The sequence below is a fragment of the Epinephelus lanceolatus genome, chromosome 20, assembly GCF_041903045.1.
Source record: "Epinephelus lanceolatus isolate andai-2023 chromosome 20, ASM4190304v1, whole genome shotgun sequence".
Taxonomy (NCBI): Eukaryota; Metazoa; Chordata; class Actinopteri; order Perciformes; family Serranidae; genus Epinephelus; species Epinephelus lanceolatus.
Window position 1 is genome coordinate 4,697,736 of NC_135753.1, and position 27,892 is coordinate 4,725,627.

Consider the following 27,892-nt stretch of genomic DNA (forward strand, 5'->3'; position numbering starts at 1 on the left):
AGGACTGTCTGAAGTTACTGAGTTTATGCACATCAATCATTTCTTTGGACATCGGTTTTTGTCTTTACATTCAAATATTACACAGCGAGAATTCACCCTCAGCTCAGAATCAAACCTCTGTCCTTTTTATATATATATTTTTTTTTTTATAACACTGTGCACAAGGATCAGACTGTCAGTCTGTTAGAGCAGCTCCCAAATGTTTATTGCACATAATGTGTCGGTCTAATTATTTAAATTTTAAAAATCGGTATGAAGCTTTAGACACGTAGTATCAATGCCTAATGATCTCTATCACTGATGTCATTTGCCGCACTAATGGAACATAATTCCTATAGCCTAATATTGGGGATTATATGTTAATATTTCTGGGTGAGCAATGGTGCAGCATTTCAGTGTCTTTAAATTTACTACATTTGTATCTGAAATAAAGTCACTGAATGCTGTTGAGTCAAGATACAAATAGATGTGCAACATTTTCAAATCTACTGTATTTTAACCTCAACGTCTTTTCAGGTGCAAATCACCAAACATATTATTACTGGGTCAGACTGTGAGTTTACAGTCATGTCTTTATGTCTCTGATCTATAGTCTAGCCTATATGTTTTAAATCCTCCTATTTTTCAGTTGCTGCCTCCTGTGTTTTTCCCCATCAGATTAAATCTGAACAAATATATTATTTTATATAATTAATATAATGTAGCCTATGCATCTACAGCCTGATACACAGTCAGATTCCATCACTTTATCTTCATTAAGAATTATGTAAGTCTGATAAATGATGAATAAACGGACAACTCTGAATAAAACTTTTTTATTAACTTTATGGTTAACTTATTTACACTTTCCTCGCTCTGACTCAGGCTATTCTTTTAAAGATAAACGTGCACCGTCTGCTACACATGCATTAATATCCACTGGATTAAAATGGAGGCGCTGTCTTTTATTTACCTGTTGCCATGGTGAATCGTGGAGTTGGAGCTCCATTGATGATGGCTTTTTATTGTCGGCTTAACTCAGAGTGAACATACTCAGAGTTGACTGAACTAACTCAAATCAGCTGTTCTGGAACCGATAACTCAGAGTTTCCCATCTCAGGGTAAATCAACTAAGAGTTCAGGGTTAGACTCAGGGTTTGTTGAATCTCCTACTTGGAATACCCCTCTGGTCAATTTCAGTCAAAGGTTATAAAGTTTACTGTGGAGTTTTAGACACTGTAGGGTTTGGTTAATGATGCTTTAAAAGCAAAGTTAGGTGAAGTCCACAAAGAGACAAACACAATCCAAGGCGACAATCAAGCAATCGAAGTGGTAAAAACACAAAAGCCCTGAAAACAAAAACAAACAAAGACAGGCTGGGGGGTATTCCACCAACGTAGCTAAGAATATCCAGACTAAGGTGTCATCTTGAAGTCTGACCAAACGCCAACTCCCAATCTAGCTCCAACCTGTTCCATCAAGTGAAATCAGCTGGCTCCAATTGACGCTAATTCAAGCCTCACCTGTTAAGCCTCGACTCATGCATGCACCCAGGGAAAATAAAAAGTCCAAACTAGTCGAGTGCCGAAAATGTTGCAAAATGTCAAAAAGCAAAGGAAAGGAGCGAGCGGAGGCTTTTTCTGCAGCGGAGCAAACGCTCCTTATGGAAGTGTATGAGGACTATAAGGACATACAGTAATTAAGAAAAAGGCAATACTGCAGCAAATAATAAAGCAAGGCAGGTGGTAAAATTCAGCATTTCAGTGTAATATTATGTTATATAAATCCTGCATCAAAGGGACAAAATATATGTAAGAACATCTATTAAATCTAACAATTCAAGTATGCCTAATGAAATTCACCACATGTGTAACTTAATATTAGTGATAGACTATTTATCACATTTATCTACTGATTCCTATGTAAATTTCAGATAATGTATTTAATCAAACTATTTTATGTGAATCATCGCATTTATCACATAATTGATTGTAGATTATGACATTTAGCAAATCCATCACTTCAGTGGAGATGAGGAAAACTATTAAGTGAATGCAGGTGATAGTGAATCAGTTATCTATTTCTCATCATTTGGGAGTCAATTGTAAACTCTATCCCTTATTATATCAAAATAAGGAAAATCCCCTTAAATGTATGGCATGTGCTATAGGATGAGGAACAGACAAACCACAATGGTGTGTGTCCCATTTTCATCCCTCACTGTTATGTCTCAACAGAAGCAATCTCAGAAGCCAGAGGAGGACTTGGCAGCAGGTGAAGATAAAATATAAGAATCCTGCTTGCTCTGCGTCTCTCTGGGTGTGTCCCTCTTCTTCTCTTGGATGCACTCCTTATATGGCCGTTGTCAGCTGACCTTAATTGGCTGTGAATTTGCTAGCCAATTGGAAACAGAGTGGGGTCGGGATGGGAGGGCAATCACATATTCATGTGGTTTGGTGTACATATACAATCTTTTTTTAATGCCTCAGTTTCATTTTATTATAGTTTTGTTGTTATTAGTTCGATTTTGGCTTTATTGTTGTGTTGTTTTTTTGATGATCTTATTTTTATTACATTTTAATTTGTTTTTTAATAGTTATGTGTGTTTTTTGATTAATTATGTTATATATTTTATGATCTACATATTATTTTATCATTACATGACAGTTGTGAGTGTGTAAAAGCGCTGGCTGAACTGTCTTTTAGGTGTCTGTTCTTGTCTATTGTCTATGTCATCATAGATGGAGCTAATCCTCACCTTAATCCTGCTACAGACCAGGATTGCCCGGCAGCATAAGTTACCATGGTTACTAGGCTGGGATTCAGGTTAACCACCTTGACGGAACGGAGTTGTGGCTCAGGTTGATGGAAGGGAAACCGGAGTTTAGCTTGATGGATCAGGCTTAGCCAGAACCATGGTTTCCATGGTTACCGATGTGAGGCTAATCTTAGCCACTTTGATGGAACAGAACTCTGGCTCACATTAGCCAGACTTGGCCATTTAAGCCTGGATTTGCCTTTAGCCTGCTTGATGGAATACCCCCCTGGATCATAAGAACATCAGCAAAAACAAAGACACTCAAAAACAAAAACTTTAACAGTTGTGTCTGTGGAATAAAAGAAACATTTCTTTCTTAAGCTTTTTGTTATGGATTTCAACTGATATTGAAGCAGATTGGTGTCTAAATGTGCCAAATACTTGAGTTATTCACAACAAAAACATTCTAATATCACACAAATGTTTATGACATACCATTTAGACATAGTAAAATAATTATCCCTAGTTGATATATTTTATGTGGTGTATTTCAACACCATCAGTTATGTTGTATTTGCTATGTCAGGGCTTTAAATCTGAGCTTACTGAAGTGCTTCAAGATTCACATCTCTGCTAGTTGATTTTTTATGTGAAGTAAAACCAAAAAAGACTCATCTAAAAGCTGAGGGAGGATTTTGCAAAATGATCATCAGAAGAGTAAATGTGACCTGTACTTAATGGGCTAAAACCTGAAAATGATACCAGTATGTATTTGGTATTGTTTCTGCAGTGGAATAATACAGAATAATTAAACTGTATATAATAAACATATCCACTCAGAGAGTTGGAGGACTACTTGCAGTCGCAGAGCAGCGCAGCTCCTCTCAGAGTCCAGTGCTCTGCTGGCTGAGCACTCCTCAGCTGCAGAGAGAAGATGAAGTTCAGGTCGGTCCGACGCGGTTTCTTGTAGACCGGACAAGAGTACAGGCTAACTGCCCCGCCGCCACCAGGCTGCCGCTTACTGTCGGCCATGTTAGCTGAGCTGACAGCGTAGACATGAACCACTGGGAGAGGAGTGAAGAGGACCTGAGAGGAGACAGCAGAGAGGAGATTTTATTTATTTTATTTTATCACTTATCAATACTTTTTGTTATTTAATTTTTATTACTTTTTCTTTTCATTTTAATTGTCTTCAACTTATTTTTATCATTGATTTATTATGTTATTAATGTTTTTAATTAATATTTATATATTATTTATATATTAATATTTTATTACTTCATAGTTTACACAAATTACAACATTATTTCATTTTGAATTTATTGTTTCATTTTATTATTTACAAAAAAAATTAATGTATAATTATAGTTCATTTTACTATTTTTTTTACTATTATTGTTATATTTGCTTATTTGTGTTTTTTTAATATATATTATTTATCATTTTTATCATTAAATTATCTAATTTTTTTATACTTTTATTGTTTTTTTAGTTTTAATATTTCTTGTCTTATCTTTTATTTCTTTTTTTTTATACACAGACTGACCTTGGGTGGGGCCTCAGAGAGTCTGGCGCTGCGTCGGTCCCATCCTGCCCCATCCAGGAGGAGGCCATAGATGTAGACTCCGCCCACGTCCTCTGGGGGTGGAGCTGACACGTCCTCCCTCATCATCTTGGTGACATCATTGCTAAGGATGACAGTATCCAATGCCCAGCCCCTGGACAAGTTGGAACGTGTTGTCTCCTGGCGCATGGCAGTCAGAAACCCCTTTGAGAAAAACAGACACAAACAATGTTTCACTGATAAACATAATCAACGCATCTCAACTCATCTTCACTGTGTTGGCGAGTCTGAGCCGACCTGTGGGTTGAAGAAGCCAGTGAGCCAGAACTGGTTTGGTCGGCCAGTGCTGATCCAGTCGCTAAGCTGCTGGTTCCTCTCCAGCAGCTCGCTGAACCAGAAGCCCAGCGTCGCCGAAGGCCAGCTGAACCGCAGCCACAGGCGAGGGATCCGAGCGTTGAACATACAGTCAAGAGCATCACGCAGGTCCTCCGACATGATGATGGTGCCTGAAGCAACAGACATTAGGTCAAACACACTGTCTTATCTTTGTGTTTGTGTTTAATGTCCTTGCTACTGATTTCCTAAATATTACAAATTCATTTAATTTTAAATAATATGTGTCAGGCCAAACTCATAACTGTGGCCACACCCTAAACCTAGTATTTAGTCTGGGATTAAAAATACCCTCTGTAAAAAAACATGGACACGTTTATATGTCACAATGTCTTAACCCGCTCCAAGTACACTCTCACCTTTAATGAGCACAGCTCCTCCAAATTTTGTACACTGTTTAATTCCATTGGTAATGTGTATTCTGGTCTTGCCACCACTAATGATTTGGTTAACTCCTTCAACTACATGTGCTACATGTGTAACGGAGTTAAAAATGCACTTTACTAATTATTATTTCCAATTTGTATTTGTGAATTTTATTTATCATTTTATGATTATTTTGAGTCAATTTTATCTCAATTAGTTATTTTTATTTACTATTATTTGATAATTTTTTTTCTGTGGAAATGACTTTCCTGCACTCTGCCCTTTCCATACCTCCTGGGCTTCCGTAGCCCTTTCCTTGGTAGTAATGGGCAAAGCAGTTCTTTAGATGTTACTGAATCACTAGAATCAGTTCATTAAAAAGATTCGTTCAAAAGATTTGTTCAACGAATCGTTCAGTGCTTGGCGGGAGGAGCCCTGACTGTGTACTGCATAGTCCGACTCACTGAACTGATACACGGCTGAGCTGCTGCTGCGTCTGCCCTGCACTGGTGAGTCTCATTACTGGCCAGACTAACGTTTTAACTTTGTTTATCTGGAAATTAAGTCTGTTAATACAATGGGGAGGTGTGTGATTGTGTTCATGTGGCTTGACTCCTGGCTACATTAGCCATTAGCTTGGAGAAAACGGTCCCTGTGAAAGTGTATCGCTGAGAAGAAATGTTTTGAATCACTCAGGGATCAAGGTTACGTCTTTCATTCGGTCACCAAGTGATTCGTTCACCGAGTGATTTGTCACACATTCGCACGAACGGAATTGGCAGTTCCACTCCCGGCCTGCGCGCTCACTGCTGAACTCAACTGAACTGAGAAATGAACGAATCAGTTCCGGAAGTGATTCAGTTCAGTACATTCACTCAACACATTCATTCTTTTGAACTATTCGTTCACGAACAACACAACACTACCTCACAGTGCTGTTTGGCATTGCTGGGGGCAAGTCGTATGAGAAAATGCTGCTGTGAATTTGTTTTATTTTCTTGGGAAATTGAGCCATTTATGTTATCTTTGGTGTATATTGTTCGCTGTTGCATATTATTATGTTACCAAGCTGTTTTGTGTAGTTTTGATCATTAATGTAAGTTTTAAAGACGTTTTTAGTTTCACTTTTTTGGCGCGATTTGTACTAAGGCAGTCCGACCTGTGTCATATAACCTATGCTGCACAGCTTGAATTTCCAAGTGTAACAACTGTGCATGTTTGCATGTTTAGGTGCAGAGGTGCAGAAGAAAAGACCAGAAGGCAAATAATGTGTTTTTATGTTTTCTGCAGGCAGGCTATGTGTTTTTCTTTGTCAAGTTATACATTTTGTTGTTTCTGTTTAGTCACTCCACCCCACGCTCTGTGTTCCTTTGTCCACTGGGAGGTACTGTTTTCTTCTTGTATATAGGTTTTCTCTGGTTTTTAGGAGATTTGTTGTAATTGTAGGCCAAATGTTTTCTTGTGAAATTTTAAAGCTCTTGATTCGTGATGTGAAAAATGAGTTGGATGCATACTGTAATGTAACACAAAAAAAATTTGAATGTATATGTATTTTGAGAAACTGAGAAAAAAAATCTGGACAGTGCTGTTTGGGGTTGCTGGGGGTGCAGAAGTGCAGAAGAAAAGATCAGAAGGCAAATAATGTGTTTTTATGTCTTCTGCAGAAGCGAATAAATGCAGGAAAAAGTTAATTGAGTCATCCTCTTTCGTGTCCCATTCACACACTCGTTACACTCCACTACCTTAGATCTCATAGCTCTACTGAAGAAAAGATCAACCTCTAACACTAGAATACAGCCATGGTTAATTGAAAACATTCAAATCTGTAAAAGGGAATGCCTGCTCAGGTTCCCTTTGCTGCTATTAAAGAGCAACTACTCATCTACAATAGGATGGTGAAAAATGCAAGATCTCACTACTATTCTGATCTTATTTCCGCCAATTGACACAACCCCAGATCCTTATTCAAGACTGTTGACCAGTTACTAAACCCAGCCTATCCTTCTGCTCCTGCAGACTCTGATGGTGACGGTGAGAATCTTCTATTGTACTTTGCTGGTAAGGTGGAGTCAGTCAGATTTGGTATCACCCCAAATGCAACCTTTTTGGATGTTGATCACCGGCATCGTGATTCCCTGAGCTCCTTTTCCCTCATTACTCTGCCACAGCTCCTAAAAACCATGTCACACATGAAAGTTTCAACCGCCCCTCTTTACATAATTCCAACAGAATTTTTATTTGAAATGACTCATTGTATGGGGCCCTATTTGCTTTCCATTGTTAATAGTTCACTTTTTACTAGTTGTGTCCCAGATTACTTTAAGACTTGTGTCAAACCGGTCCTTAATAAACCTGGGCTGGATCCCACCATCTCAGAAAACTATCGCCCAATCTCTAAACTGCCTTTCATTTCCAAGATTCTAGAAAAAAATGTCTCAAAGCAGCTGCTTGCTGCTGTGGATAATAACTGCATATTTGCTAAGTTTCAATCTGGTTTCCGCCAATGTCACAGCACTGAGACAACCCTTCTTAAAGTCACCAATGACCTCCTAATGAATGCTGACGTAGGCATGTGCTCAAATCTCGTGCTGCTCGACTTGAGTCCAGCCTTTGACACAATTGATCATGCCATTCTTTGAGATAGACTGAGGCACTGGGTGGGTGTATCTGGTACTGCCCTAAACTGGTTTGCGTCATACTTGTCAGACAGGAAGCTTTGTGTGTCCATTAATAATGTCATGTCATCCATTTCCCATATCAAGTACAGTGTGCCTCAAGGGTCAATCCTTGGTCCTATCCTGTTTTCATTATACATGCTCCCCTTGGGTGATGTCATCCTTCGACATGGTGTGTCTTTCACTCTTACGCGGATGACACTCAGCTGTACCTCCCTCTTAAACCAACTGACCTTAGCATGCTGAGCTCCCTACAGGACTGTCTGTGTGATATCAAAACTTGGATGTTTTCCAGATTTTCTTCAGCTCAATCCTAATAAAACAGAAATTCTTGAAATTGGGTCACAACATATCACAAAACAAATACTGCCATCTATTGGTCACCTGTCACAACACATAAAGCCTGCTGCAAGAAGTCTTGGTGTCACATTTGATAGTAGTCTATGCTTTGAACAAAATTAGATTAGACTTTATTGTCCCAGAGGGATATTTGACTTCACAGTCTGTTCAAAACAACACATAGGAACTAGGGGTGCAACAGTACGGTACCTTGGTTTTTGGGCCACGGTTTCGGTACGTGTTTTGTGCGTAAAGAGAACAATTTTTTTCCCCCCAAAATTATGTCTTTATTTTGCTTGACTTTGCACTTGACATGCTGCTGTGTTGTGCTCCAGCCTATTCAAGTGCTGGAATTTGTTATTTATATGACAACGCCTGAACGCAACACAGGCTCCGCTCCATAGACTGGCTCAGTTATAATTGTCGGTCAGGAAAATGTGGCCTGGGCCGCGCTCTTGTGTGCTCACCTGTGTGTGTGTGTATGTGTGTGTATGGAGTACCATACGTTTTAATATACGTGCGCAGCTATCAACTGAACGTGTCACACACGCGTGCTTTGATGCCTGTGAAGCAAAGCAACGCCTGACGTGTCATGTAGTTTCCCCATTGACTTATAACGGTCACGCGTGCACGCGCATGTGTATGTGTGATGACTGCTGCACGCCGCGTAATCACATGATGCGGAGTGACTACGCGTAACGTTTATGCGTTTTTTGCGAACGCATGCATAAACGCACACATGAAGATAATAGAACATTTTTGTCACACGTGCACACGCACACTTACTATGACATGCGCAAACTACATCACGCGTAACAAGAAGATGCGTACTGTACTTACAGCGTGTGCACGTCCGTCTGTCACCATTGGACAAATGTTGTTAAGTGTCCACATACACGCGTGTTTGCACTTGTTGATTCTACGCAACCGGAAGTTTATCTGCATCGCGCAAACCAGTCCGCGTGCATGAACGCCTCACGTAGTTTTCTTTTTCATTTTATTATATAGTCATTGAACGCTGCTGCTCGAGTCCTCACTGGGACCACGAGGGTGGATCGTGTCACTCCGGTCCTCAGATCTTTGCACTGTCTTCCTGTATGTCAAAGAATTGATTTTAAGGTGCTGTTGATGGTTTATAAGGCACTGAACGGCTTAGGGCCAAAATACATTTCTGATCTGCTGGTATGTTATGAACCATCCAGACCTTTCAGGTCATCTGGGACAGATCTGCTCTCTGTCCCCAGAGTCAAAACTAAACATGGAGAAGCAGCATTTAGTTTTTATGCTCCACATATCTGGAACAAACTCTCTGAAAACTGCAGGCCTGCTGCAACTCTCAGTTCTTTTAAATCAGGGCTGAAGACTTTTCTGTTTGCTGCTGCCTTTGATTAAATCAAATCTGAGCCTTCTTCTTCTCACACTGACTGCACTGTAAATTTTATTCTGTTTAATCTGTCTTCTGTTTAGGTTTTATTTCTGTCTCCTATCTAGGTTTTAATTCTAACTTAATTGTAGTTACATTAATGTGATTATGTCTTTTTATGTTGCCTATTGTTTTTACTTGCTGTATATTTTATGCAAAGCACTTTGAATTGCCTTGTTCTTGAAATGTGCTATACAAATAAACTTACCTTGCCTTGTGAGCTTTACTATAATTCATTTCAATCAAATATTTTCTTCCAAAATTGGCTGATATTGAAGAAAATACAAAATTAGGCTTCAGACTTTATGTTCTTCTTTTGCAGTTTGATCTAATCATTTTTTTTAATACACACACAAAACAAACAAACAAAAAAAAACTTTCTTCCACAATACAAAAAAAACCCCATATCTAGGCTACTAACTTTGTGTCCGTGTTTTTCCAATTACATCTAATAATAATTGAAAACAAAAAAAAATTATAATTATATATGTCTATATAGAGTGTATTATTGGCTCGATGGCACCATCTACTGGATGAAAATGGAACACAGAAATAGAATGAAATGTAAAAGCAAACTACGTGAGGCGTTCATGCACGCGGACTGTGTGCGATGCAGATAAACTTCCGGTTGCATAGTATCAAAAAATGTGAACACGCATGTGTGTGGACACTTAACAACATTTCTCCAACAGTGACAGACGGACGTGCACACGCTGTAAGTACAGTACGCATCTTCTTGTTACTATGTTAATCACGCATGCACACACACATTGCTGTGCGTGTGTCTGTTTATTTTGATACGGATGGGACTTCATAGTGTGTGCGTGTGTGTGTGCACACATGTGTGTGTGTGCGTGCGCATCGGGGCCGAACTCCGCTACGCACGATACAGAGAGCAGAGGAGGATTGTAAAAATGCGACCATGTAGAGACAGAAATGACATGCCGTTGTGTAAATAAGATAAATAACAAGGCTATTTAGTTTGTTTAATAAAAGGACAAGGTACGGGGCGGGGTGCCCCCCTAATATAATGGTAGGGGAAACACTAGACATGTTTCAAGCAACGTTTGCAGACAGTGAAATTTCTGTTAACTGTTTTCACTCCCTCGATGTTTTATTCAACAGCGAAAGCCTGTTGCAAGAAATCTTGGTGTCACATTTGATAGTAGTCTATGCTTTGAACAAAATTAGATTAGACTTTATTGTCCCAGAGGAATATTTGACTTCACAGTCTTTTCAAAACAACACATAGGAACTAGGGGTGCAACGGTACAGGTACCCCACGGTACGGTACCTTGGTTTTTGGGCCACGGTTTCGGTACGTGTTTTGTGCGTAAAGAGAACAACTTTTTCCCCCCAAAATTATGTCTTTATTTTGCTTGACTTTGCACTTGACATGCTGCTGTGTTGTGCTACAGCTTATTCAAGTGCTGGAATTTGTTATTTATGAAAGATGGTGGTGCCCGTGTCGGCTGCAGCTGCTCTGGCTTGTGATAGCGTCGGTAATTTAATGGCAAATAACCCAGTCAACCCGCGTAGGTTCACTGTGAATCTACAACGTAGTTACTCCGGACTAGTATACGACTGCCACACATTACTAGTTCTAGGTGAATCCTGCAGTTTAGAACCCGGAGATGCAACCACTCTGGACCTTCTACGTAGCCTATGACTGCTACGCCGGCTTCAACTAGTGGCCTTAGAAGCAGCGGGACCTCGCTTCAGTGGAGTCCGCCAGCAGGGGAGACGGAGACGGGGTGACAGAAAGCGGAAGTGGGGACATCGAGCAGGGCTAACAGCTAAGCTAAAGGCTAACTCATGTTGAATGCCGCTTCCCTCCATCATGCTGTCTAACGTCCGCTCATTGGAGAATAAACTGGACTACCTGAAACTGGATCTAACAACCAAATGGGAGATGAGAGACTGCTGCGCCATTATTCTTATGGAGACATGGCTGAATCCATCCGTACCAGATGATGCTGTTAACTTGGCTAACAACATTCTGGATGGATAGGAGCAGCTCTCTCAATGGTAAATCCCGGGGTGGCGGTGTCTGCATATACACTAACAACAACTGCTGTAACAACGGGGAGATAATCTCTAGTCACTGCTCCCCTTATGTAGAACAAATGACTGTAAAATGCAGGCCTTTCTATTTACCCCAGGAGGTCAGTATTATCATCAGCACAGTACATTCCCCCCAGTGCAAACACTAGAGAAGCCCTGAATGTCCTCTACCGCTCCATCAGTGAAGTGCAATCTTCACATCCAGAGGGAGTTTTCACTGTGGCAGGAGACTTTAATCAGGCAAACATGAAAACTGTGCTTCCCTACTTTCATCAGTATGTGGATTTTGCAACGAGGGAAGAGAACACACTAGACCTGGTCTACAGCAACATCAAAGAGACATTCAGGGCAGCACCCCGCCCCCACCTTGGCTCTTCAGACCATCTCTATGTAATGCTAATTCCAGCATACACGCCCCTGTTGATTAGGAAAAGACCCACTGTGAAGCATGTGAGGGTTTGGCCAGCAGGAGCTATGGACATATTACAGGACTGCTTTGAAAGCACGGACTGGGATATGTTCAAAGCAGCTGCCACAGATGACAATGACACGCGGTTGGAGGAGTATGCTGAGTCTGTGCTTGCATACATCCAGAAATGCATGGAAGATGTGTGCAAGGTCAAAAACATTTCCACAAGGGCCAACGAGAAACCCTGGATGACAAGTGAGGTACGTGCAATGCTGAAAGCACGGAACTACACTTTTAAATCTGGCGACATGGTGGCACTCAGAACACCTAGAGCCAACCTGAACGGTGCCATACGAATTGCTAAACGTGCCCATTGTCAGGAAAGTGCAGGACTTCTTCCATGATCCTATGAACACCAGATGAATGTGGCAGGGCATTCAAGTCATCACAGACTATAAAGCTACTCCTCCCCCAAGCAAGGACAACATCAAATTTCTCAACAAACTGAACGAGTACTTTGGGAGGTTTGAGGCACTCAACACCACTCCTGCAAGGAAATCAATTCCTGGCCCTGACAAGCAGTCGCTGAGTCTGGACACAGCTGATGGACACAGCTCACAACCCCCCCCCCCCCCCCCCTACACTCCAGCAGTTACATTAACCTGGTCATTCCAAAAGCCTGCACCTCCTTTGGCCGTCAATCATTTCAATTTGCTGCTGCTACTGACTGGAATCATCTGCAGCAAAAGCTTAAACTTAACACATTCATCCCATTCTCCAATTTCCAAAACACACTTCCAACAATAATCTGTGATCGTTGCACGTTTTTAAATCCTCTGGACCAGCGCTACCACTTTTAGCTCATACTTTTGTTATGTGTTATGTGTTTTTTATATACTGTGTCCGATTGATTGTTTCACTGTGATTGAATGTGTCTGACTCTCTGTGCTGCTTCTTGCCCAGGTCGTCATTGTAAACGAGAAACTGTTCTCAACTGACTCACCTGGTTAAATAAAGGTAAAATAAAATAAAAAAAATAAAACCGCTCCACAGAGGACACCATCTCCTCTACACTCCACCTGAGCCTAGAACATCTGGAAGGGAAGAACAAACGTGCAGATGCTGTTTCTGGATTTTAGCTCTGCATTTAACACCATCATCCCACAGCATCTGGTGAGCAAACTGACCCCCCTTGGTTTCAACACACCCCTCTGCAACTGGCTGCTCGACTTCCTCACCAACAGACCTCAGTCTGTACGGGTGGGCACCAACGTCTCCAGTGTCATCTCCCTGAGCACCGGCTCCTCTCAGGGCTGCGTCCTGAGTCCGCTGCTGTTCACCCTGATGACTCACGACTGCTGTGCCAGGTTCACTACTAACCACATTGTGAAGTACGCTGACGACACAAAAGTAGTGGGCCTTATCCAGGATGACAGTGACCTGGCCTACAGGGAGGAGGTGAAACATCTGGTGGACTGGTGTAGACACAACAATCTGGCCCTGAATGTCGACAAAACCAAGGAGATCATCGTCGACTTAAGGAGGAGCCAGCCCAGTCATACACCACTCCTCATCAACGACACAGCAGTGGAGATAGTCAGCAGCACTAAGTTCCTGGGGGTACAGATAACAGACCATCTGACCTGGTCCCACCACACCGGAGCTCTTGCAAAGAGAACCCAGCAGCGCATGCACTTCCTGCGGCGGATGAGAAGAGCACACCTCCCCCTCCAATTCTCACCACTTTCTACAGAGGCACTATAGATAACATACTAACCAGTTGCATCTCCGTCTGGTCAGGAGCCTGCAAAACCTCTGACTGGAAGTCCCTGCAGAGGGGGGTGAGGACAGTGGAGAGAATAATTGGGACTTCACTTCCTCCCGTCCAGGATATTGCAGAGACCCTTCCCACCCCCACCACGGACTGTTCATGCTGCTGGCCTCTGGGAAGAGGTTCCGCAGCCTTCGGACCAGAACAGCAAGACTCACCAACAGCTTCTTCCCACAAGCCATAAGACTGTTGAACTCAAAATAAAAAATCCCCCCATCCACCCTCACTCACCCACTCAGGGCCTAGCCTACGTGCAATATACATGTGCAATATATTTAAACATATTTTTAAAACATATTCTTAATTTATTTTTGTACATTTTTATATACAGTATATCTTATACTTTGCACTATTTTATTTTATTTTATTTTGTACGACACCTGCTGCTATTTTTATGTATCACTGCACTATCCAAGCTGGAGTAACGAATTTTTGTTCTGATGTGCATTGTAAGGTGTGTATCTGAATGCTTCTTCAAACTTCTGTCTCTCAACTCCTCCGCTTGCCTTTGCCATGGCTCTCTATGTTTGTTTTTCCCGCTTTTTTTCTGTGTGAGAGCGTCACTTTCCTCGGCTCCAGTTACAACAGTGTGAGGGGGTGAGTGGGTGGAGTCACAACGGTGACTGGACATTAACTCGCGGGGAGGGCTTTTGTGCAGCAGGCTGACTCGGCCGTTCTCTTTATACATCCGTGGACTCGGCCTGTGAATAGGCACACACACACAGTGGCCTGTAAAGCATTAATGCAAAATTAATTGCAAAACCGAAAACCTGAGGTCCATAAGGGCGTATTGATCCGTGCAGGGCGGACCGAACGGTTCAATATTTTACCAAGGACCGTTGCATCCCTAATAGGAACAATACATTAAAAAAACACAATATAAGAGACAATGAACAGAATCTCCAGACCAAACCTCAAGGCACCAACAACACATCAGTGAGGCAGTTTGTTCAATACCGCAATGGCTAAGTGGACAAAACTCCTGCTAAAGCGAACCTTCCCCCATTTTCTATAACGCCGGCTTGATGGCAAAAGTTCAAAGTAGCGATAGAGGGCATAATCAGTGTCATTTGCTATTGTAAGTGCACGGTGTATTATGGCTTTGTCATTCATGTCAGAAAGTTGGGTTGTGGAGGGACCAATGACCTTGGAAGCAATATGTGTAATACTGTAGTTTGTTTTTGTTAACTAAGGTCATGAGATTGAAAAAGCATGGTAAGCAGTACAACAGGATATAGGTTGCATAATACTTTTGTAGAGTAACAGCAGAAGATGAGGGGCAACAGACAATGATGTGAGCTTACGGATGACATAGAGTCCTTGCTGAGATCGTGCATGCACAGAAGTAATATGCTGGTCACGCTGTCACTAAACTTATCTCTTCATGTCTTGATTATTGCAACAGCCTTTTTTCGTGTCTTAAAAGTCAAATTTAATGCTTTTTAAGACCTTTTTAAGACCTCAACAAATATAATTTAAGACCCAAAAACAATTTCTTTGGTAGAAAATACACAATTTATTGCCTCCTACATTGGAAAACAAAACTTAACTTTTCACATTCTTTATCAATAATGTGCTATGTGCAAATTAAGAGACTTTTTCTTTAGGGACCTTTCTTCCCAAATTAAGAGACAGAATAATAACAGTAACACTTACAACACTTAAAGCAGTCTCCAAAAAGCTGAAAGGAATAATGTACATAACTGTTTGAAAAACAACATAAATACTATCACATGACTTAACGAGAGAAACCAATGAATAGAGAGGTCCATTGTTTTGTAACATCTTAAATTCTCCTCAAGACATGTGGCGTAGCTCTGTCGCTCTCTTCTCAATTTCACAGTCTAGGTCCACCAACTCCCCTCTCTTGTCCTTGCATCTTTTTCTCATGGAGTTGGATTTAGTGATGAGTTCTGCCATCTTGGTCCCTGCTGTATTCTCAGCCTTCTCTGCAAGGCTATCTACATCCTTCTCTAGAGTTTCACACACACTTGAGATTGTTCTTCTTTTCTTGCGTAGCTCTTCAAGCTCATCTGCAGGCCTTTTTCTCTTGTCCATCTGTTTTGTCTTTTCCTTTTTCTTCCTCTCATCTTCCAAGTAGATCCTGTACCGGTTGCGTGCAGTTGCACACTCATTTAGCAGCTCTTTAGTTAGTGGCACTCTGACCACTCCATCACACATCCTCACGTAGTCGCAGATTAGTCTCTGTGAGACTATAGTCATAGTCATAGTCGATAGTTCATATTGCACATCTCCACCTCCTTGTTTATGGAGAATCCACGCTCCACAGTAGCTTGTCCATGGGACAGAAGCAGCAGCTTTTCCACAAAGCTCCAAAGTTCTGCATATTCATTCATGGCCGTATGCAGGAAGCTGTCAACCCGCGATTTTCCATCCAACACACTGAAGGCCATGAATTCCTCTCCTCTGGCCTCACTGAAGAGGAACTTCTGAAATTGTTGTGCAGTCTCATCACCTGCATTTAGATAAAGACAAGCACATTTGTAATATTTTCCAGTTAAAATTATATTTTGTGGAAATCAGAAAAGATTTATTTATCAGTATACTCTGGAAAATGAATCTCAGATTTCCAACTATATTTCAATTATTATGTCTAAACATATATTAGGCCTACAGACATTTGTTATAACTCATACAAGGATATATTTCCAATGATAAAATACAATTAAAATGATGAACTGCAAAATAAAAGGCTAGTTTAACTTCTACATCTAAACAATGGCAATTTGCTGATTTAAAATAACCCCTAGACTGACACAAATTAGACCACAAATCCCCATCTTTTAAGATTTTTGCTATTAGATGTTTTATTACAAAAAGTGTATGAATCCCATGACCAAAACAGACATACATTCTGTCACTGTGTTATCTATAAATAATTTTAGTGAAAATGAATGATTCCCCTTTTTGCTGGGGACCCCCTGGGAAGCTCCTCAAGGACCCCTGGAACCCACTTGTAAAACCACTGATTTAAAGAAGGTGCCCAAAGACTCCCTTTGCTAAACACTAGGCATATTGTTCACATGTCTTATGTCAATGCATATTATCCACTGTGATTCCTCCTGACAACTTCTTGTCCTGCACAAAGTTCATGATGAGGGCCTTCATTTTTTGTAGGCATATGTCTGGTTCATTGTGCATCTTTTGGGGGTCCAGGCACATCATATTTCAGACAGTGGGGTACTTCAGTGGGCACTGTAATAGAATGTTCTGAGAAATTTTTGACAGAGCACTCTGGCTGTCTCGCATGAACAGTAACACATGGCAGAACCCCCGCAAAGTAGGCGGAACAGACGCTGTCTCTCCGTCCACCTTGAAGCACTACGCTGACCTGCTGTCTCTGGTGTTCACCCACATCTTCAACACTTCACTGGAGACATGCCATGTGCCAGCCTGCTTCAAGACCTCCACCATCATTCCTGTCCCCAAAAAGCCAAGGACCACAGGACTTAATGACTACAGACCCATTGCCCTAACCTCTGTGGTAATGAAGTCCTTTGAGCATCTTGTGCTGTCACACCTCGAGGCCATCACCGATCCAATCCTGGACCACCTACAGTTCGCCTACAGAGCCAACAGGTCTGTAGACAACACTGTCAACATGGCCCTCCACTTCACCCTCAAGCATCTGGACTCCCCAGGAACCTATGCCAGGATCCTGTTTGTGGACTTCAGCTCTGCTTTCAATACAATCATCCCGGCTCTGCTACAGGACAAGCTCTCCCAGCTGATTGTGCCTGACTCCACCTGCAGGTGGATCACTGACTTCCTGTCTGACACGAGGCAGCATGTGAAGCTGGGGAGACATGTTTCTGACACCTGGACTATCAACACTGGATCCCCCCAAGGCTGTGTTCTTTCTCCTCTGCTTTTCTCTCTGTACACCAACAGCTGCATCTCCAGTCATCAGTCCGTCAAGCCCCTGAAGTTCGCAGATCACACCACCCTCCTTGGACTCATCTCTGACGGGGATGAGTCCGCCTACAGGGGGATGATTGACCAGCTGGTGACCTGGTGCAGGCTGAACAACCTGGAGCTCAACGCTCTTAAGACCCAGCCCCGCCCACCCCATCACCCTGTATGACTCCGCTTCCTGGGGACCTCCATCACCCAGGACCTCAAGTTCAGCTCCCTTATAACGAAAGCACATCAGAGGACGTACTTCCTGCGGCAGCTGAAGAAGTTCAACCTGCCAAAGACAATGATGGTGCACTTCTACTCTGCCATCACTGAGTCCATCCTCACCTCCTCCATCACCATCTGGTACACTGCTGCCACTGCCAAAGACAAAAGCAGACTGCAGCGTATCATTCACTCTGCCGAGAAGGTGAATGGCTGCAATCTGCCCTCCCTTCAGGACCTGTAAGCCTCCAGGACTCCGAGGCGTGCAGGAAAGATTGAGGCTGATCCCTCCCACCCTGGACACAAACTCTTTGAGAGTCTCCCCTCTGGCAGGAGGCTGCGGTCCATCAGGACCAAAAGCTCACGCCACAAAACAGTTTCTTTCCATCTGCAGCTGGCCTCATCAACAGGACCAGAGACCCTCACCTACTCTGCCCCCCACCCTCCCTGTAACACACAGTCAGACATCTCTTCATCATCTTGGTCATTCACCTGTCACACACTGCATTCTGCTGATTTTGCACATCTGTACTTTGCACAACTGTTATTTGCACACAACCCAATTCATGTTTACAGTGTACATATTTTTTATATTCTATCATTATTGTTATTTGCATTCAGATTTTATATTTAATTGTTAATAGTATTTACTTTTTACATGTATGCTTCTAATTACTCTATATTTTTTATATATTTTATATTCTTTGTTATGCACCAATACACCAAGCCAAATTTCTTGAATGTGAAAACCTACTAGGCAATAAAACCGATTCTGATTCTGGTAACACATCACACTCACTTTCACCACTCTGACTGCCTGACATTCCCTGACAAAAGCACAAAAGTCACAAGTGTCACCTTGAAACATCAATTAAACTCTCCCTATGTGTAACTTACACTATACCACATTTGACAAATCCAGTTAATATGTCAACTGCTTGATGTCTAAACAATTACAGTTTTTCTTGATTGATTTGATGCAGCAGTCAACTCAAACTCCACATTTTCAAAACAGTTAACACACAGGCTGAAACAGTGGCACTCATGGTCAAAATGAACAAATCATTTTGTTTGCAAAAGGCTCTAACCATGCCAAAACATTTAAAATATGCAAGAAAAGCAAATTTTGCCGTCAAACAACACAACTTGCAAACAAGTGTATGAGCTCTTCCCATCAACCATTACACAGTGGACAACAAAATACAAAATACAGCACTCAGTGCGAATCAGTGCACCATTGCTTGTCATTGTAGCCTATTACTGTACATAGCTTTCATGCCAGTGCCATTTGTTGTCAAAAATGGCTGAAAACTGAAATACTGTAAATATTACACAAAATACATGTAAACCAAAACAAAATCTATTAGAGTATAAGAAATTAAGAAAATAAAAATAAAATCTATTACAGTAAAGTATAAAAATCTATTACTGTAGAGTATAAGAAATAGCCACTATTGATACTTAGTCTCTTCTGTCTTAGACCTCTTCCATCCATGTTGGCAAAGAACAACACAGACGCTGCACCTTTTAAGGCCTGCAGACTGATTGCTAATTGAAGATTTGTGTGAAGGAGTGTCAAACAGGTGCTTCAGTGATTTCATACTGATGTAGGTAGTTTCTAATAGTTAGGAAGAGATGGTTTCTGTTTGGTTACCATAGCTAAAACAATGGAGTTTGGACTGCTTGAATGACATCCGTGTTAACTGTTCTGCAAAAGGGTGGGGAAAATGTGTCAATCCAATGAGAAAAGGTTAACACATTTGCAAGAGGTGTCTTGTGCTCTGCTGAGACAGTGATGATGAAAACCGAGTGGATCCCAGTTTCTTTAAGCAGGTCAAAGCAATCAAGAAAAACTGTAATCTAATCTCTTAATTTTTCAACATAATTACTTCACTAATCAAGTGACTGCAGCTGCTATAGCACAGTGCTGAAGTCATCTAAGATTATAAATGTTACCTTAAGGGCAGCTGTGGCTCCCATACCAATGTCCACTTGCTTTAGAGTAATCCAAAGCCTTTGGTCTGTCACATCAAGCTTGACCAGCTTTACTGGGGAAACATCAACCTGGAAGTCTCGCTTTATGAAGCGTCTGAGAAGGCTCTGAAAACAGAATAGCGAGGGGTATTCCAGGTAGGAGGTTAAAAAAACTCTGAGTCTAATCCTGAACTCTGAGTTGACTTACCCTGAGATGGGGAACTCTGAGTATCCGGTTCCAGAAAAGCTGATTTGAATTAGTTCAATCAACTCTGAGTAGGTACACCTTGAGTTAATTGCTTGCACAACCACAATAAAAAGCCATCATCAATGGAGCCCTGATACCTCAATTCACCATGGCAACCTGAGAGAAAAAGCAATCAACTTATTTTACACCTGTGGAATTGGAGGTGCTCATGAATGCCTACAGCGAATATGAGCATATATTTTGTAAAAAAAAAGTAACACCGCTAAAGCTGCCAAGGAGAGAGAGGCGGCATGGAAGAAAATTGCTGTCAACGTGTAAGTTTGAATGCACTAGTCCATTAATTTAACATTTAACCACACTTAATTAATCGTAGCATGCAGGTGAAAAAAAATGGAGTGCAATGCACAACATTTGCTCTGATGAGAGCGCATGTCTGCGGTGGGTCAGATTTGATATGTGTGGCCGGAGAATGTTGTTGAGGTAAATGGTTGAGTCTAATGAAAAACGGTACTGGTCAAGCAGATATTCATTGGGGAACGACAGCACATCTAAACGGGGTCTAAAGATCCCCTCCCGGCGTAAGCATTAATTCTGCCTCGATATCAATTGGATTTCCTTCATACGAACAACCCACGTGTGTCTGACAGCTTGCTTCAGGCTCAGTAGTAGGAAGGAGACAGGGTGAACTCAGGGTTTCTTAAAGAAAACCTGCCAGCGAGCAGGTTAGGTTCACAGAGTCAGTTGCCATGGTGATTGACTCAAAGTTTGACTTACCTGTCTTTCTGGAACTAAAAACCCAGCGTTTCCCTCATTTCAGGGTTAACATACTCAGAGTTTTCACTAAACCCGCTTTGTGGAATACCCCCCAGGCATAATAATAATTATTATTATATTGAAAATTGGATAAAGTATTACAGTATTTAGAATACATACTACAAACATCAACATGCTGAAAACTCTTTACTTTGTTTTATTGTTCATATCCTCTGTAAATAATGGTGCTTGAATGACTAAACCATTAATACATTTTTAGTAGTCATTAGGCCTACCCTGATTAGATCCTCCAAATCTCTGCTGAGGAAGGGAATCATCGGGGCATCTGTCTGGTACTTGGTGAGAAATGACTTAAAACTTGAGACACTCATGAAGAAGTGCAACTTTGCCAGGATAATGGGATCCATCCGGGCATCTGTGATAGTGTCATATGACGACGACCTTGGATTGGGGAGCTTCTTGGCTTTGACCTGATCCACATCGGTGACAATATATGGCCAAATTTCAATGGCTCTCTCCACTGCTGGAAGGTTTTCCAGCCAACGATGTCCACAAAATTGCAGAGGAAATGTATCACACTTGGTCACTAACACAAAGTCTTCCCTCCTTGCAGGTGCACAATGAAACAGGTAGTGCAGAGTTGTGCATTGTGTGAAGGCCACAACTCCCAATTATTTGTAGTTGGGCTCACACTGCTCTCTGTGTTCATCTTGTAAGAGTTCAACAAACTTCCAATTAACACTGGGCCCATCAACTGACAGTGAGAGCATGTTGTTCAAATTGAGCTCCTTTGTACCTTCCTGCACATTTGGAAAAAACAGAGGAAATGATCAATTCAATATGCCAAGTAATCCACATTAGGTTAAGGGATGGTTCCATTAGTGTAATAATAACGATAATAATAATATTAATACTAATAATAATGGTTGTGCTTATATAGCAGAGAGAGAGAGAGAGAGAGAGAGAGAGAGAGAAAGATCAAAAACATCCATCAAAACCCCTGACAACTTAATTGTGATAATCGCAATTATTCTTTTGTTATTATTTGTTATTCTAATGATTTCTTGCTTATATATACTTATACACATACAGATACAAAATCACACACACGCACACATACACACACACACACAAAACAATAAAACGTGAACATACACAAACACGCACAATTATTAACATAAATCATTATATAATTGGTATATGGGACAGTAAACCTAGGGTAAACACTGAATTATTAGGTTTACGGCTTGGGGGGTGGGGGACAAACGTGCAACAATGTAGAGACAGAAATGAAATGCCATTGCAAAAATAAGATAAATAGCATAAGGCTATTTAGTTTGTTTCATAAAAAGACAAGGTCTAGACCTGTTCTATGGGATAGGTGACCTTATATGACCTCTGTTGTGATTTGGAAAATAAAATTAAATAACCAAATTAGATTTATCCCTAGGGTAGCTTTGCTGTAGTTCAACTTCTTCCAATGTGAGGTAATTGGTAGTTTGCAAAGCTATGCTATGCGAGGGTCCTAAGGACAGAGGGATGTTGTATGCTGTAAAGCCTTGTGAGGCAAACTGTGATTTGTGATATTGGGCTTTATAAATAAAATTGAGTGACTGATTGATTGAAAGTAGCTTCCCCAGCACTGCTTGTTGCTAAAGTAACAGCCAACTGCTGCTAATTGTAGCTGCCGTTAGCTAGTTAGCTCTGTTAGCCATGTATCTAGAGGTCCACTGCTGACTCTGCCCAGATAGGGAGCACTGAGCGGGTCCATGTCATTGGTCCGACAGCCCATTGGTTCGACATCCCATTAGTCCGACTGTCCGCGGTGCTGAACGGCTTGCGGTGGGTGTATGGTGTGCCGCGACCGGCTCTGGGTCAGCTAGGAAAGGCTTGAGGGGAAGCAGGCTCACGGCTTATGTGTTTTTTTTCTTTTTCATTTTAACCCACACCATCTTTTCCTGACCCTAACCAAGTGGTTTTTGTGCCTAAACCTAACCAGACCTTAACCACAGGGCATCCTGATGATTTCGGAACGGACTTCGGAACAATGAGTTTAATATGGATGGAACAATGGGATGTCGAACCAATGGGCTGTCGGACCAATGCGCAGTTCCCGCACTGAGCACCGGGGGAGTGTTGGTGTTTATACCGCTAGCATAGGGGCTTTGGACTGCACTAACGATACTCAATTTTACACCACAAATAGTATGAATAGTACAATTGTAACGTTACTTACACTGAAATGTCCCAACATGTCCTCGGCTCTGGAGTGACCCATGAACTCCGACCCATGGTAGAGGGAGGTGACATGGTGTGTGCCGGTCTCATCATCAGTAGTCCAAAACCGCAAATGAAGGTCCATTTGTTTGCTCTTTGTTGATTTATTCATGCTTTCGTCAAACATGATAACATATGGCTTCTCACTAACGCTGTGCGAAAGCTCCTTCTTGATGAATGAAGCGATGCCATATTTGGCGACGTGCCGTTTTATTTTCACCACAGGTGAATGACTTGGCAAGCTGCAAATCGGGGAACATGGCAGCAAAGACGCCACTTATGTCCTTGTTAAATTTAAATGAATTGTGCCTCATCACAGTGTGGAGAACCCACAGTACCTCTGCCTTTTGGGTCTCTGGTGGTGAAATGAAGCTTTTCATAGCCGACTGGGAGGTGACAAGGGAGTCTGAACTTGTAATGTTAGGTCATGCTGCAAACAATGCAGGGATTAGCCTGTCCCCGCTATGGCTAGCTGCTGCCATGTACCACTGGTGCTTTCCTCCTTTCATATGCGACTCGACGGCTTTGAGCCCCATGGTCCCTAAAAAAAAAGTTTTTTTTTTTTTTAACTTGATGTTAAATTTACACTTCCCCATCTTTGCATCTTTGACCGCAACCGCGAAATGGTGACACGCAGCCTGACGTCAACGTCTGTAGCTGTCGTACCGTAAAACTGATGTTCATGGCGGAGTCTCTCATTGACAACACCGTCTTTGTACTAAGTTAATCAAAAAAATACACGCTATTAGATGTTTTACAGTGGGCCACTGTGCCTTCCCATTGGCCTTAAACCCACCGTCTGAAAATTATATTAATTATAATTATATATATATTATATATATAATATAATATAATATAATTAATTATAATTTCAGACATTTTAAGACTTTTTAAGGACCTGCAGAAACCCTGTTAATCAAAAAAACCTTACAACGACTTCAGATTGTACAGAACTCAGGTAAAAGGGTCTTAACCAAAACCAAGAAGCACGACCACATCACACTAGTTTTAGCCGCTTTACATTGGCTCCCTATTTGTTTTAGGATTGATTTTAAAATCTCATTAATTACTTTTAAGGCTCTTCATGGCCTGGCTCCAGACTACATTTCAGACCTGTTAGTCCTGTATGAACTTTTACATAGTTTGAGATCCTTGGGCAAGAGGTCTTCTGCTTATCCCAGAGTCTAGGCTGAAAGCCAAAGGGAACAGAGCTTTTGCAGTGAGGGCCCTGAGGCTCTGGAATGACCTGCCAGAAGATATAAGGCTGTCTGAGTCACTGGCTTTGTTTGAGTCTCTCCTAAAAACATACTTCTATTGTAAAGCATATCCTGACTTCCTCTGAGCTGTCTGTCTATTTTATTGCTATCTTACTGATTTTAATGACCTTTTATTATCTTGATTTTAACTGCGGCCTTATTTTATCTTTTACTAATTGACATTTTATGACATGTTATTTGTTTTAATCTTCTTGTGTTTTAATTGTGTTTAGTTTTATTGTACAGCACTTTGTAATTGTGTTTTCAAAGGTGCTATATAAATAAAGTTTTTTATTATTATTGTTATTATTGTTATTAAGTGTGTGTGCTGTGACAGACCGTCGATGGCCAGTTTGAGGTCAGTGAGCGTGCTCCGTACACTGCTGATGACTCGCTGCATACGGTCTACTTCCTGCCGCAGGAAGATGTTCATGGGCTGCAGTGGACCCATCTTCTGCAGCTGACCTTTGACCTTTAAAACACACTCAGAGTTACTCAACATTTCTACAGAGGAACTGATGACACAGGTGTGTGCACCTGGCTTGAACACACACCTCGTGCGGGACGTAGTCAGGTGGGAGCTTCTCCAGCATCTCACTGGCCAGTCTCTGTACGCTGGCCTCCCTGGTCTCCCCGGCCCCACCACCGCTATCCTTTGGTTGTATGTTGATGATGGTGCTGAGGGTCTCATTGGCCAGGTTGGTCTGGTAGGTGATGTCAGCGTTGGGATGGAGCCCAAAAACCTGCAAACAGGAAGACAGAGGTTTAATGATGAAGCTGCTGGTTGGTCTGTGGGTAATAAAATGCGTTTCTTGGACATTCAGGCTTTGTGTTTTCAGCGCTGCACTTGTCTGTGTGTCTGAGCATGCTCTGACCTCAGGGGAATCGACCAGCGGCAGAGCCTCGATGTGCTGCAGCACATCCTGGACCGTCTTGGCCTTGCCAGGGATGCTGTAGCCTTTATAAAAGCAGAACTTGTCGCTGAAGGTGTTCTCGCTGAACCAGACACGAGTGAAAGTGTTGAGGAGACGTTTGTCCAAGTCATCTGTCACCCGGCCGCCATACTGGACCTCACCTGGGTATGGACATAATGACACAGAGACAGGTGAGTTTTAAATTACAATAACCCCTTCATGCTTCCGTGAACCAGCCAAGTTACACTTCACATTCATGTCTGTCCAGACTCATATGTAGCCATGACAGCTGACTATGTTTCAAACATGGATGTTGCTGCAAAAAACATGGACGCTTCACACACACAGAAGACCTATACAGTCAGCACTGTTTCAAGATTAGTGTCATCAATTTAGTATCTAACCAAATGTCTCCCCTTCTGTTCCTGAGATATGATGCTGAGTGATGACAAGAAAAATGTTTTATGCAGAACATTATGATGTCACAGTGAAGTTGACCTTTTGGATAAAAATGTCATCACTTCATTATTTTATCCTGTTAGACAACTGTTTGACATTTTGTCATAATTAGGGGCTGGGCAGCCTAAGCTGCCAGGACCCTATTGTTATCCTGCATGTTCTTCTTCTTCTTCTTTGATCTTCTTCCGAGGAAATCATACTTCCTATGCGCGAAAAATCACCAAACTTTGCACAAAGGTCCAGTCCCATGCCAGATTGCCTCAGCTGCAAAAACAGGCCAATAGTCCTGATGGTGGCGCTACAGCAAGCCTCTAAAGTTAAAAAATTTGAAAATTCACAACAAATCAACCATATGTGCTACAGATTTGCAACTTTCACCAAAATGTAGCCCCAATGCTGAAGAAACTTTTGTACATTTAAACCTATTGCAGATTATGAAGTCCATCACTCTGTTTTTTTCAAAAACTGTAAAAAAAATCTCCTCCCACAATTTTTGCTCAATTGACACCAAACTTGCTACAGAGCATCTTCAGACTGTCCTGCACAAACAACCCACACAGATTTTTGATTTATCAAAAATTGAGCCTACAGTGCATCAAAATGTTTGACTGTAAACGGTATTGTAAACATATACTTGCAAATTCTTGCTAAATACATTTTCAATGTTCATAAAAAGAAAAAAATGACAAAATTTTGGAGTCATGGCAGATGATGTTTGGAAAATATCAGAATTTTATCTCAAAAACTGAATTTTTTACAGCATTTTGAATTTCGCTCTCATGCGAACAATTGGAGTCAATGCAAAAATGGCATTTTTAAACATCAGTTTCTCACTTATGGAGCCAATAAATCATTGTTAAAAACAAATTACCAACATCTCCATGCTGTCTAGATGCAATTTATGTATTTTCGGATTTTTGTCTTAATAACTGAATTTTTGACAGCCGTTTGAAAAAAAAAGCCTTTACACACTAACAGCTGCTGTCTTGCACACAGGTGACTGGCTTAGTCAATTTGTGAAGCTACATGTGACATTTCTGTTTGCCAATTAGCTCAGTGAGATAGAGGATGGTTCTTGGTGTTGAAGATTGTGAGTTCAAGCCTCAGCTTGTGCAACATTTCCATATGAGAAATCTACCCAAACTTTTCATAAAGGTCCAGTCCCATGCCAGATGTCCTCAACTGGAAACACAAGACAATAGTCCTGATGGTGGCGCTACAGCAAGCCTCTAAATTTCAAAACTTTGAAAATTCATAACAAATCAACCATATGTGCTACAGCTTTGGAACTTTCACTTTGAAATTTGCTTTTCCATGGCATGGATGGCTACTGTCTGGCACCCTCATGCTTGGCTTAGTCAATTTGTGAAGCCACACATGAACTGTCACTTGCCAATTAGCTCAGTGAGATAGAAGCCAGACCTCAGTCTCAGAAGTTGTGAGTTCAAGCCTCAGCTAAGGCAGAACGGACATTCTAATGTGAAAGTCCTATGTTCAGGCATCATGCTATGTGGATTAGAGACTATTAAGGTTAAAATAATTATGTTGCGTGGAGAGACAAATACTCTTTATCAACACTTTTCCCTGTTATCCCTTGTCTCTTTTCCCTGTTTATTTGGCTTAGCTATCAGTCAACATGCAGAGTCTATCCAATAGCTACTTTTACATTTTAAAAAATGTTTTCATCTTTGTCACCATAGATAATGTTTAGCTTTAAGCTAGATCAGGCCAGTTTGTTCATAATTGCTAGCAGTTAATGTTATTCTTACTTTCTTGTTCTTGAGTTTTTTCTTTCCTTTGTATATTATGAGTCTGATCACTTCAGCCACTCACCCACAATTTGAAGGGCATGCCATAATTATATGATGTAACTTCTATGTTGTGATATGCTTTGTTTTAGTGTGTGTGTTGCTCAGAATTACCTAATTTTGCCTAAAATTGCCCGGCCCTGACCACTGATGCGCAGCAGCTATAATTAGCATATGAATTCTTGAGTTATGGCCAAAAACATATTTTGTAAGGTCACAGTGACCTTGACCTTTGACCTGTCACCACCAAATTGTAATTGGTTGATTCTTATCTTTTT

General features: G+C 41.4%; 1 protein-coding gene and 1 pseudogene across 3 annotated transcripts in view; both read right to left on the reverse strand.

Annotated features, from left to right (window-relative positions):
• Positions 1 to 574: 574 nt before the first annotated feature.
• Positions 575 to 27,892, reverse strand: part of dnah5l (dynein, axonemal, heavy chain 5 like) — a 207,067-nt gene continuing 179,749 nt past the window's right edge. For both annotated transcript variants that reach the window (XM_078162985.1, XM_078162984.1), the window contains 6 exons: positions 25,309 to 25,508; positions 24,988 to 25,176; positions 24,773 to 24,905; positions 4,599 to 4,807; positions 4,284 to 4,505; positions 575 to 3,823 (listed from right to left, as the gene is read on the reverse strand). In XM_078162985.1, coding sequence (XP_078019111.1) covers positions 3,590 to 3,823; positions 4,284 to 4,505; positions 4,599 to 4,807; positions 24,773 to 24,905; positions 24,988 to 25,176; positions 25,309 to 25,508 — 1,187 coding nt within the window. In that variant the 3' untranslated portion in view covers positions 575 to 3,589. The remainder of the gene's footprint in view (positions 3,824 to 4,283; positions 4,506 to 4,598; positions 4,808 to 24,772; positions 24,906 to 24,987; positions 25,177 to 25,308; positions 25,509 to 27,892) is intronic.
• Positions 15,310 to 23,289, reverse strand: LOC144458976 (uncharacterized; annotated as a pseudogene). The gene is made up of 5 exons (XR_013488303.1): positions 23,137 to 23,289; positions 21,176 to 21,700; positions 19,901 to 20,044; positions 17,570 to 18,281; positions 15,310 to 16,277 (listed from the first exon to the last, which is right to left on the reverse strand). The product of XR_013488303.1 is annotated as an uncharacterized LOC144458976 (transcript).